The sequence below is a fragment of the Lutjanus erythropterus genome, chromosome 4 (assembly GCF_056507025.1).
Source record: "Lutjanus erythropterus isolate fLutEry1 chromosome 4, fLutEry1.hap2, whole genome shotgun sequence".
In the NCBI taxonomy this organism is placed as follows: Eukaryota; Metazoa; Chordata; class Actinopteri; order Lutjaniformes; family Lutjanidae; genus Lutjanus; species Lutjanus erythropterus.
In genome coordinates this window covers 47,948,915-47,962,641 of record NC_139320.1, presented here as the reverse complement: position 1 = coordinate 47,962,641, position 13,727 = coordinate 47,948,915, and the positions used below count along the sequence as shown (strand labels likewise).

At 38.8% G+C, this 13,727-nt stretch overlaps 1 protein-coding gene across 1 annotated transcript in view; it reads left to right on the top strand.

The window, feature by feature from the left end:
* lrrc75a (leucine rich repeat containing 75A) overlaps positions 1-13,727 on the top strand; it is an 84,933-nt gene that overhangs the window by 36,958 nt on the left and 34,248 nt on the right. Inside the window, exon 3 of the mRNA XM_084716649.1 lies at positions 9,750-9,862. Coding sequence (XP_084572775.1) covers positions 9,750-9,862 — 113 coding nt within the window. The remainder of the gene's footprint in view (positions 1-9,749; positions 9,863-13,727) is intronic.

The following is a 13,727-nucleotide window of genomic DNA, read 5'->3' as shown; positions in this document are numbered from 1 at the left end:
TAATGGTTCCATTTGTACTCTGCAAACTAACTTTATCAGTAGGCGAGCCTGAGGGGAAGGAATAAAGATGAAGCAGACAGATAAATAAGAGAGAGAGATGGAGACAGCGGAGAAAGAGAGGAGAGGTCATCAGTCCTCTGGAGACTGCAAAGATTCATAGATGTGTTCTGTATCAATAATGTAACGAGAGAGAGGAGGGGAGGGGGAGGCAGGACAACAGAGGAAAGAGGGAGGAATGAAAAAATACGGGCCGAGGTAAAGCTCAGCGAGCGGTGACGAAAGAAAAAATGAAAGGAAGAGATGAGAGAGTGAGAGCGGGATGAAGCAGTGAAATTGTAGAAAAGGCCACGGTGAAGCCATGAGGCTCCAACCAGCTGCTGCAGCTGCTGTTCTCATCGACCCGAGCTCTTCCCTCATACACTTCAGCACAATTCAATTCATGCAGCTTTATTGACATGATGAGACCGCTCTTACTGTACATTAGCATGAGTGTCAACAGCAATACGCCTCTACTAAGATAAACAAGAACCACAGTGATTGAAACGTTTGTCTAAAAAGATAATAAGATGTTAAAATATTTCTTATTAGTTAGAGATTGAGACTTAAAATGTGTCTGGTGCATTGGTTCAGAGTGGATCAATATCTGTATCTATATCTAGTGTCTGTATCTATGAATCAATAGTGCTAAAGGGACAGTTCACCCCAAAGTCAAAAACACATGTTTTTCACCTGGCCTGTTTATCCATCTAGATAGTTTTGGTGCAAGTTGCAGAGTTTTGGAGATGTTGGCCTTCTCTCCAATATAATAGAACTAATAGCTTGTGAAGTTCAAAGCACCAAAAAATACATTTTAAAAATTCAAAACCAGTGTTTCTCTCCAAAAATCCTGACCTGATTACTCAAGATAATTCACACAAATGTTGTGAGCAGTTTCATGTAGGAACCATCCAGCAGACAAAGTGTAACACTAGTATTCATTTGAAGGTGCGCTTTTGTCCACCGGGTGAATTTAAGTCCAGCATTCAGTCTTTAAAGCGATAGTTCACCCAAAAATGAAATTTCACTCAATATCTACTCGCCCCTGTGCTGATGTGAGGATGGGTGAAGATCTCCGGGTCACAAAACGCCCTGTGTACCTGCTTCAGGCGTGTTCACACGGATCAGGTCTGAGAGGCTACAGTTGACATTTAGGCTAAAAACATGGTGTAAATGGCGTCTTTTTGGGTCACATTTTAATGTCACAACTTACGGACACTTGAATTACATCATTTTGATCAAAAGAAATGCTTAGAGAGTTGGTTCATCATTAAGTGCTGCTACAACTGTAGCTGACAAGTTGTAAAGTGATGCTAGCATTAAGAAGGCGCTGGTTGCTGTTTGCCTCTTGTCATGGCTAGCTTGGTTTAGCTAAGTTTGCCTTAATTTAGACAAATTAGCATTAGCTAACACCTTCATGGTAATGTATGTAACATGTTTGTATCCCCCCCACAACTGGTGATGCTGGTTCCAGCAGATTTTAGTCTGTAAACAACCTCATTTCAGGCTGTGATTAGCCTATGCTAGGCCTAGATAAATTACTTTAGTCAGCTGTTAGTGTGAAGATAAGCTCAGGTTTAGCATAATGTAGTACTGAAAGACTATGTTTGCTGGCACAGAAAGAAGAGAAGGAAAACCAAAGTCACTAACGGCATCTTCCCACGTTCTTAAAGAGTTGGTTTGCGGTGTGAAAAGCTAGCTACCAGCTAGAAGTCAGGCTAAAATCAGAGGTCTCCTTACCACAGATCAGAGCAGCTGATCTAGAAATGCAACATACAGTCACATTAATAACTGAATTGGCCTTCACTGGTAGAGCCTATGAAGGTGGATAGTTGATTGCAGATTATTTGTTTTCTTTTGCGATTTTATTTTGTCTGTGGTGGCAAACTGTAGCCAGCAGAAACCATCTAAAATAACATAATTTTTTTTACCCCCAGAGTGTTTAACCCAAGTCTGTGGCCACAGTGTAACCATCTTAGGCTAACCACTATGTTGTTAACTTTGTCTGCTGTGGGGCTGGTCGTGTACAGACGGTGCTAGGATATAGTGATGAGTGCAAACCAAAACAATGAGCTCAAAAACACTCAAATGTTCTGTAGGAATGAAAAGTCTGAAAAAAATAAAAGCTTTGTCTGTGCACAGTTCAGATAGTACTTTGAGTCACTGTTGCTATAAAAATATTGATGCATTGCAGCTTCTAGTAAAATATATATAAATATATAAAGAAAGGAGTTACAGTCAGCAGAGTCGAGTACTGAGACAAGAAAAATGAAAATCTGAAAAACTTTGAAAATTTGTTCTCTGACTATGAATCTAAATAATGAATTTACATAACAACTACAATGTGTCCTCAACTTTTTTACAACGCCTGACCACACAGATACATTTACAAGAACATCCTCACAGTTTCTCTATGGGAATCATTATCACTTCATTTAATTTGAAAAATGAGAAATTCATTTGGCAGCTGCGGAAGTGGAAGAACTCTTTCTCCGCTTCCCCCTGGGTATCAAATTCATCCACTTTCACAAGTGCTCTCTGCTGGAAAATTGTTTTTCTTCTTTACCATCCAACTGCTGCCCTTCAGTATTTTATCAAACACACACACACACACACACACACACACACACACACACACACACACACACACACACTGACCTGAACAACCTCACAGTTTAGGGAACACTGAATGTCTTTGTTGATATCACTTCTTCCCCTCACCATCTGTTTTAGACTTGATACTGGGGACCTGCAAACCTGACTCACCACCTGAATAAATACATTTCAATATGGGTGGAAGCCTCACACACACACACACACACACACACACACACACACACACACACACACACACACACACAGAGGCAGTTATGGTTGTGGTGAGAGTGAGGCAGATGGGTAGAGATGAGGCGGTGCATCAGTAACTCAGTGGCTGTTGTCTGAAATTGCTTCCTCATTAACTGTTCCCTTCATGATGAAAACTCAGTCGGGGTCTTTTTACCGAGGAGCAAATTGACACGTTGGACAATTTTCATCCATGCTTGTTTTGCGTCATCACCAGAAGACGTTTCACATGACAGTAATTTACACGTCAGTCATCTGGGGTACCGAGACAAATCGTTTCATCATGGGAAAATCGTGCACATGCTTTCTACATAACAGTTTTCATTGCAGTGTATGAACATTTAAAGGGACAGTTCACCCCCTAATCAAAAGTACTTTTTTTTCCCTCTGGCCTGTAGTGCTTTTTATTCATCTAGATTTTTTTGCCATCTGCTGTAGAGACGTCTGCCTCCTCTCCTTGAGCTGCTCCAAGCATCAAAAAATACATTAAAAAAAAATTCAAAACCTGTGTCTCTTAACAGAAATCATGACCTGGTTGCTTGAGAAAATCCACAGTAGGGTTGGATGATATGTTAAAATTTTCCAGCTGACAATCATCAGCACACCCATCAGTGATTGACGATATCTTCATCCCCCCTCTCACCTCCTCTCATCCTCTCAAGTCTGAGATGGGAGATGCGTGCATGCGGCGGTTAGCAAAATTAACTCACAAAATGTAAAGAAATTAAATATCATAACATCTATTTTTCTTTTTAAACAGAGAAATACAACTATACTCCTTCTGAACACAAGTTTCTCTGTTTTACTAAGACAAGCTTAACTGGCTCGTTTACTCCTCATAAAACACACCTCATTCAAACTCAACAGAAAACATGTAAAACTCACCCAAACCGTCTTTGTTATTCTGTCCACTCTAACAACAATCACCAGCTCTGTTTGGTCAAAGTGAATCCTGTGAAAAGAAGAGCAATGAGCCGGGCTCTGCAGGCTGTTTACCTCTCACTCCTCACCCAGCTTCATACACTCACTCGTACTGCGCCGCTGGATGAGGGCGCAGTACTCAGCAGACTATTATATTTGCAAAGTAAAATGACAAATATCGCCCCAAAATTTGGCCAGAACTGATTCATCCAATCACCTAACCTCAGTGAAAGACAGCTCTGTAGATTACACAGACCTTTCTTTCACTGAGGAACTACTTTCTTTTCTACTAGAAAAAAGTAGTTCTTACAAGAAACTTCTAATAAGATCTGTGGATTATCTTGAGTAACTGGGTCATGATTTTTGGAAACAGACACTGGTTTTGAGTTTTTTTAAATGTGTTTTTTGGGGCTTCAAGCACCACAAGCCGAGTGCCATTTAGTTCCATTATATTCAACTCAACTCAGCTTTAGCACCTTTCATACACACATTCAGCCAAAAACAAGAATACTAAAGAAATAAATAAAACTTTTGGGAAAAAAGTAAAAATTAAATTAAATAAATTAATTAATTAAATTATAAAATACAACAATAAAACAGTAAAATGTTTTTTTTAATTAAGTCAGTAGAATTAAGTAAAAAAAAAAACGCTGAGAAATGAAATAATCTGATTGAAGCCTAATAAACCAAGGTTATAACTTTAGCTCTCTATTTTCCTTTTAAAAATACCACAAAAGCTCGCTGTTCCTACGTCCAAAGGCAACGAGTTCCATAGTTTAGAGGCATAAAAACAGAGAGCACTCTTACCAATACATTTATGGGGGACGTAAGGAACATCTAGAAGAAAATCAGTGGACATCAGCAGAAGATCCCTGATGTATGGAGGATTATGGTCATTCAAAGCTTTATAAACAAATTAAAGAACTTTAAAATCACTTCTAAATGAATCAGTGGGGTAATGTGATACACATTCTTGGTTCTGGTTCAAAACTCTGACCGCAGCATTCTGAACTAGCTGTAGTCTTCTAATCGACTTACTGGGTAAACCAGTAAAAAGTGAATTGCAGTAATCAAAACGGTTAGTGATAAAAGCATGAGTAAGTATTTCTGCCTGTTTCACAGTTAAAAAGGCCCTAACTTGGGCAATATTTCTGATATAAAAGAAAATGCAGACATCCGTGCAGCTGATATCTCCAAAACTCTGCAACTCACACCAGAACAGTCTAGATGGATAAACAGCCCCACAGGTAAGAGAAAAAATAGGTTTTTGATTATGGGGTGAACCTTTAAGTGCACCACATGGAACATAAACACACTATTCAGTCACTCCACCTTAATAGCACAAAGTGAAGAGAGCGATTATGGACGCAGCCAACCAACGCACCGTGTAGCGTTTAATTCCCCAGCCTTACATATTAAGTACGTGTGTGTCTTGTCATATCAGAAACTTGACGTTGATGGAAGGTGTGTTTGTTACCTCTTTGCTCCAGTGGTGCTCAAATCCTTTAATTATATCCTCGTGTCTCTCGCCTGTCTGTTGTCGCTGTAACACTTCACTGCTCCATCCTATTTGGTGATAATGTCGTGTCCAACGTGACATTTCCTTCTCCCTCTCACACTCCGTTTGCTATAATGCTGTTGAATGATGGTGTCAAAGCCATGTTACATATACAGTAATATACCTGTATACAAGATGTATACCTGTATATACCTGTGAGTGACTGACTGAACACTAAGATGCGTCCATTGAAAGTTTTTATTTTATAACACCCACATTTCATCTACACTCCACGCACACGGATACATATTGCAAAATAATAGGTGATTATTTCTAGACTTTAACATTCAGTTATGATTGTTTCCATTTCTTCAACCATCATCATGATTCATTATCACAGAGCTTGATATATCACAGAGGTGCGGCCAACTCAGTAGCCTATTATTTTTGACTGAGGACAAAAACAAATGCATAGATTTTTATACAGACATTTGTATAAATTGTGATTAAATTAATGTGTGCAAATCTAAATTTGACATCCCTAGAGCAGACAAAGCCTTTGGGAACCCCCTGTGATCTTTGGCGCCCCCATAAGGGGGGTCTGGGCCCCAGGTTGGCAACCAGTGCTGTAAACGATAAAGATCTAGGATAAAATCTTCTGACTCACACTGATGGGAATGTTTTAAAATCAGTCAAATAAGCACCACTTGTTGCTCATTTCCAGAATTATCTCAGTGATTTAACCATGAAATATTGTATCGTGATATGAGACTAGATATCGTGATAGATTTTGGATATCATTGTATTGTGATATGGCAGATGTGTTGTCTTTTCCTCATTGGGTTAGTATTTTGTGAAAGCAATAGTAGTCGTCCCTACAATATTGTTGTAATATCAAGGTATTTGGAGTACACAACATGATCAATCAATATCGACCAATATGAAACTCCATTATCATGATAGGTTTTTCAGCCGTATCAGCCAGGCCTACATGAAATATCTGAATAAAGGTTGACTGATACATGATAAATAATAGACAATCATTTATCAAGATTTTATTTTTCCATTATTAATCCTGTTGTCATGATTTGGGGGGTTTGTGGTCATTTCCTGTTTTATTTTGTAGTCCTGGTCCTCCCTCATTTGTCCTGACTTTACATCTTTGCCCTTTTCTCACCACCGTTTGTTTCACCTGTGTCTGATTAGTTGCTTGTCTGTTCAGTCCTTGTGTTTCTCTGTCAGTTTGTCATCATTCTTTGGTGTCATCCTCCACGTTTCAGACCTTTGTCACTTTTTTTGTTTGTTTTTTGTTCCTCATTTGCCCTTGTTGGATTTGCTTTTTTGTATTAAAGTTTGATCTGCCAGCCTTTTAAGTAAGCTTTTTCTATATTGTTTCTTTATCAAAACACATTCTGAACTGAGGAACTTCTGCATTGTTGGGTCCAGCTTCTTGTTTCATTTTACACACTCGGACACATGTAAATTTGATGATGTTATTTAAAATGCAAATCCCCAGAAAGGTCTTCCTGCTTATTGTTTGTATTGTAAAAGTACTGCTTTTGTCAAAGGAGTCTGGTAGCGGGGAGACAGTGACATAATGAGGTAGAGCTGCAACAATTAAACAACTATCTTTCACCATTTTCTGTGATTTCATGGACCAAACCACTCATTGATTAATTGAGAAAATAAGTGAGAATACACAGATTATAAACACAGATGTAATTTAAAAACATGAAGGCTGCATTCCATATAGGTGTACAAGCGTCAGGACGCTGGTCTTGTGAATGCTGCTCATCATTAGTTATTAGAAATTAGGGGGCACAATTAGTTGCTATCAAATCAATAAATGCAATACAGCCAAGTGTAGCACCCAAATCACAGAACCAAATCACAATTTTTGGAAAAGAGAAATCAGAATTACAGTTTTGTATTGTAGTGCTGCAGAGATGCCCCGACCTGAAAATCTTGAAAACAACATGTTTGTTTGATAAAGACCCCAACAAGTCAAATCACATCATCATGGGTTTGTTTCTTTTCTGTATAAATGAAAATTTTAATGCTGACTGTCATATGTCCATGTCAAACAGTAGACTGTTTAGCAGGGGTGTGTATCTCACTGACTGAGAACGATTCGATACGTATCTCGATACATGTTCAACGATACGATATATCGTATAAATCTTTAAATGGCCAATGATTCGGTTCGATACGATTCAGCTCTGTCATGACACGATATGATGTAATACAAGACAATGCAGTGTGTCAGTCTTTACATTTTGATTCGATTAATGCTACATTTGTAGAGTGATGTTAGTGTCAAAAAAACATGCTGATAGTTTTACTAAATATAGTAACAGTAGAGACAGAGAAGAAGAGACATTACAGTGGTGTTAACATCTTATTATGAGTCTCATATGTAAATTAAATCCTGTAGCCTAAATGAGAATCTGTGAACAACTTTAAAACTGTTTAAAATATCAGTATTTTTGCAGTAAGATGATCTGCTGCTGTGTTTCATATTCAGAGTGCTGTGGTTCAGATCAGTGTGGAGGAACAGTGAAGTGTTTTCTGCTCTCACAGTCACATGACGTCTCTGAGGTCAGACTCGTGTCTCTGTTCTCTGCTGTCAGACACGTTTTGCATAAATGATCTGCAGCAGCGTTTCTCATCTTTCTTATGAAACAAACTTAGTCTACACTTAAGCGTTATGAAAGTTTGGTGGTGCGACGCAGTACAATGTCACCGTCTGTTTTAAGCAAATGAAGAGGAGACACAGGAGAGAGAGAAGGGAGCGCTTGTTTTTGTAAGCACGGCAGCGGGCGTTCAGTGAGAGCGGTGCAGGCAGAGACAGGAGGACAGAGAAGATGGAGGAAAGTTACAGCAGCAGCTCCCTGATGCCAAAATTAAATGTATGCGCATCCCAATGAGATTTATCAATACACTAGTGCTGCATCGATTTGTTTCCGATTCACGTTCAGCTTTTTATCGATGCGTCTGAACCGATGCACTCAACACATTAAAGTCTGATGCATTGGATGCTGGAGTGAATCGTTACACCCCTACTGTTTAGTGTAGTATAGGATAGATAAAGACTGAATTCTCTTATGGGGTACGATAATATTATACAGTTCTTCCAAGTGAGTTGTCTGGTATATGACACGTGTTTCCAAATATAGAGTAACAGTCCTGCAGTAATCTGTGTTGGTGTTTAGCTTCGTCAGCGATTTAGCAGTTTTTTTTTAGCAAGGTAGCAACCAGTGTGATAAATCTGCATTCACTGTTTTTGGTTATTACAGGATATAAAAACAAGTTAACAGATAGACCATCATATCACCTGTTTAATAAGTTCTTTTTTGCCAACATATAACAGTTGCCAAGTTTCACACCAGAGCAGAAACATTAGCTTTCATCTGGACTTGGTTGTCTGGCAGCCTGAAGAATCTAAGTCTAATGTTCACACTCCTTGTAGCTCTGTTCTGTTTGTAACCCTCAAATCTGAAATATTCAACATATTCCCCCAACCTTTCTTAAGCTAGCAAACTCAACAACTGATACTGATTTTGCTGGTTAACTTTTGTTAGTTAGAAATATCAGTTCTTCCACCGTGTGTCATAGCGGATCAGAAGTATTAACAGAGAGGAACTTTGTTCATGATAATCTTGAATACCTGATGAAAAATGTGAATTCATACTTCATTACTTAAATGTGCCGGAGGTGGTCTGTTTTTTCCTCTTCTCTTTTATCCATTTCTGATCACTGTCACAACCAACGTAAAGTCGTACATTTGTAAAATTTTAAGAACATTAATAGCACAAACTATTAGCATAACACAATTAGCAAGTAACAGCAGACATGGTGTCTAGAAGGGAACCCCAGATTGGCAAGATCTTTTTCTTCCTCTTTGTCGTTGGATTTTAATGGAGGTTGGCATCCGCAAGATCTCGTGAGATTTTGATGAAAGATGTCACGAGAGTCTCGCAAATTTGAGGTTCCCTAGTAGAAGATGGTGGAACACACAAAGCAGTCACAGGATTCATCTATACTTATCTTTTTATTTAATAACACGTTTCTGTGGTGTGGTGTGACAAACTCAGAACACATATTCATTGTTGCTTTACAAGTTCTTTAACGTCACCAGAGTTTTTTAACACAATTTTTTTGTATTGAAAAGAATCTAACAATTTTAGTCTACATGCTGTTTTTTTTTTTTTTTTTTTACCTTTTTTGTTTTGTTTTGATTTTTTTTCTTTTCATAAAATGATGTGGGAAATCCCTTTCCAGGAACACAGAAACTGATTTTGTCTGTTTAGTTCTGGTGAATGTTTGCAGCTGTTTTTTTACGCTGATGCCATCGTGCTGAATCCCTCCAGTCGAGCCAGCGGATTGTTTTTTTCTCCTCTCTGTAACTGAGCTGATAGTCTGTATGTCTCTATCTCTGTTCGTCCAATAGGAGGGCGACTCTCTCGGGGCGATGGAGAAAGTTTGTCGTCAGCTGACCTACCATCTCAGCCCCCACTCTCAGTGGAGGAGACAGGGCCTGCTCAAGAGGAAACCTCAGGCCTGGTGAGTGTCTCTGTGTGTCTCTGACTACGGTACGGCGTGTGCGTCTGTTTTTGTTAACATCTCAGTGTGTCACCCGTGTGTCATCATCTGCTGCCCCTTTGGATGCCGTGGAAAAATCCACTGATGTCTCTGTCTCTTTATGTTCTCACCTTCTCATGGACACAGTTGGAGATGAAATCAGTTCCTTCTGTGTCACCTCCAGGGCCTGTCTTTGCCTTTTTGTTTCTGACTGTCAAACAGTCCCCATATTCATGAATTTCATTATTGTCTAAATTATATTTTTATTTGTATTACTTTGCTTGAATTTCAGTGTGACTTTTAATACCAATCACACAGATAAATGTTGCTCAATGAGTCTGTGGCTGTAATTTTCATCCACTCTGAATTGCGGCCGTCAGCTTTCTCTCCTCTCGTCCTCTTTGCACTTACATTATGTAGAAACCTCATTTTGAATGCCTGCAGCCAAATGAAAATGGAGATTTCGATGGATTTGATATACAGAGGTGTGATACAGTATGCAAATGAATCATGAAAAGCATCTATAAACAACTAATCCATCTGCTTCTCCAGCTCTGTAAAGTACAGCCAGCAAAGAATTATCTTCAAGCTTCTGAAAGCTGTTCTTAAAATGAAATATTTCATGTGTGAAACGCTGCATTCAGCTTGAGTTCTACTAAAAACAAATCTTAAGTAGAGCCACTCTGTGCCAAAACAGCCAAAAGTAGATGAGATCATTTGCACTTCGAAGTAAAGGAATTACAGCGAGAGAACTTCACATTATTGCTTTGTAGGTGTCTTAATACTCAACCTCCATTAGGTTTATTGCTTTATTAGGCTGTTTTGGTGAGAATCGTTCAGAGAGAAGGTGAAGAAAATACTGGAGATAATGACACATGTTATCTGTGCAGTCATTTGTCTTTAGAACACTTGGATTTTGAGAAGTAAGAGATTTAAAGGAAATTCATGGTCACCTGATATGATGTTGTGTATACAACAACTCAATGTGGCAAACTCGAACATTTCAGTCCTTGTTGATTTGGAGACTTCTGATAACTTGATCCCAGGATTCTGAGGCAGCAAAGCAAACTATTGTAAGTTTGAAGGGCAGGTCCATTATTATTTGAGGGGTTTTTTTGTTTTGTTTTGTTTTTTTGTTGGTTTTTTTTGAGGTTTTTATATCATTCTGTAGCTTCCTCCGTAGTTCCTTGAATCAAGTCAAAATCGATGTTTAAGTGTTTTTGTTACACGTGTATTGAGCTATATGTCACCTGTACACCAGTATGTAGCCCAACAATGACAAAGAAAAGTTGTTTTGTAGATATTCTCTGTTTGTCTTTTCCTGGAAAGCAATTTGAAACAGTTGATGATGACTCATCATGCACTCAGAGGCGCTACCAAAGTTTCATCCAATGAAAGGCTTTCTTGATTATGATGCAGTCGCAGACAGATGAGCCAGAATCTCAAAATTCGAGATTTGTTACCCTTTACAACACAGTTTTTTTAACAATTTTTTTTACTTTATTTTTTTGTTTTTTTTTATGATTGTTTTATTTGTTTGTTTGTTTGTTTGTTTCTTAAATTAGGGCTGAACAAATAATTAAGAGTTTATCAGAAATATTCAAATCGCAGGAGGTGCAATATTTTTTTAAAGGTGTCAAAATACTATTTTAAATCCTGTCGTACTGCAGAGATGACGTTGTATTCTACAGACAAAACATCCTTGTCTGGTAAAGATCTGCAAAAATTACACCACAATCCCTTTAGTATGTTTTAAAATGAAAATGAGAACAATGGTATAAAATTATCATTCAGTCTAATATCATAAATCATATTGTAATTGTAATATCATTCAAAATAATCGCGATATTTTCAGAATCGCTCAGCCCTGTTTTAAATACATCAACCATAATAAACTATGTCAGTAACAACATGATAAAATAGTTGTGATATAAACACTGTTGTATCTATAATCACAACATTTAAGTTTATTCTTAAAGGATGAAAATCCCTCTGGCTTGCCGTCACTGTAAACCTGATCACGACTTCAGACCTGCTGTAAAATGCGTCCTGGTGGGAGCAGATGGTAGAAAAATGACATTGTCGCAGGACACATTCTGAGAGAGGATTCCCACTGCTGCGTGAATGGGGATCCGTAGGAAATGAAAATCTCTCCTCCTCAGCTGTTAGCATCAACACCAGGTGCCACCTCCTCTATGACACAGTTTGCAGACAAACGCGCGAGTGTACAGAGGGAGAAATAACAATAGAGCATGAGCCATGAGTCTGGATCCCTGCAGAGTCTGTTTGGGTGTTTGTCAGTACTTTCACAGTCAATACAAATGATAGGCTGCTTTTGTTTGTTCAAGCAGTGAGTTCAAACACTTGCTGTTAAAGCAGTTTGTGTCACCTGTAATGGAATTAAATGATAGCTGCAGATGAAAATGAAAATGAGTTTGGTAATTATGTTAAGTAATTCTGGACTGGTGGATTTAATCAAGGCGGCGTTGTAGTCAATACTGTAGGCCATCGTGAACTCCAGTCACAGTGATTTGCCAAAGGAGAGACAGGCCCCATTTACTCTGAGTCTGAGGGCAAGAGACGAGATTGAATCATCTTTTTGCATGGAACACATGCCATTAACGCCCTCCCCACACACACACAGACACACACACGCACACACACACACACACACACACACACACACACAGACACACACACACACACACACACACAGACACACACACACACACACACACACACACACACACACACACACACACACACACACACACACACACACAAACACACATATCCCCATGCTGATTACGTCAGCCCCGCTGCAAGTCAACAAAAAGGGTGAAAATGTTTCTGCACAGCAGATAAACAGTTGAGAAACTATAAAGACATCATCCACTGACGCCCCCCTCAGTTGTCTGTGGCAGTTTTGTGGCCTCTTGCAATCACAAGTGTGTTTTGGTCAATAACTTACTTCAGCATTATTTTCAGATGGATTCTTTGGATGAAGTCAGGCCAAATGTTTTTAAAGCCCCATTCAGGCTGGATTTATTTCACTGATTTTAATCCCATCTGTAGCACGTACTTGGCTTACGTTGCACCCAATCTCCCGTAATAATTACAGCCACGGTGACTTACTGTATTATAATGACCTATGCCAAGGAGGTTATGCTCTCAGTGCCGTCTGTCTGCAAGATTACGGAAAAACTACAGGTCCAATTTTAATGAAACTTGGTGGAAGTGTGTAGCGTGGGACAAGGAAGAACCGAGCACAATCGTCATCTCTTTTGGACAAACACAAGCATGTGCTTTGTCTGAAAAGACAGCGTCACATTACTTTTAGCTAGCGATACTGGGGGATACTTTTACTGACAATAGCACACATAGAAGGGACAGTTGATTTAATAAACACATGACAAACTAAAAGTAAGAAAAGTAATATCTAACCAAATACAGTCAGCTTTAACTTTTAAGTGCTTTAGAAGTTAGCTGACATTGTTTCGTCCACATTCAGGTTACCTCAGTTCAAATCCTCGGTTGCTTTGAGGATTACCCATAATCCTTCGCTATGGCTACTCAATGTAGGTACCAATTAAGAACAGCAGGGGGTGTTGTTGCCCTATTTAGCAGGATTTAACCATTGATTTAACATGAACCTTTTTAACTACGTTACATAGGCTCGTCTATGTTGAAAAGGAAACCATATTTTGGGGCTGGATAAAAGACGCTGCTAACCTGTAAAAGCCACATATATTCACATCTTAAATTAGCTAATATTAGCAAAACATTAGCTAGCTAATTTACATCAATCATTAGCTAGCTAGTTAGGAGTTAGCTAGGAGTTTTGCCA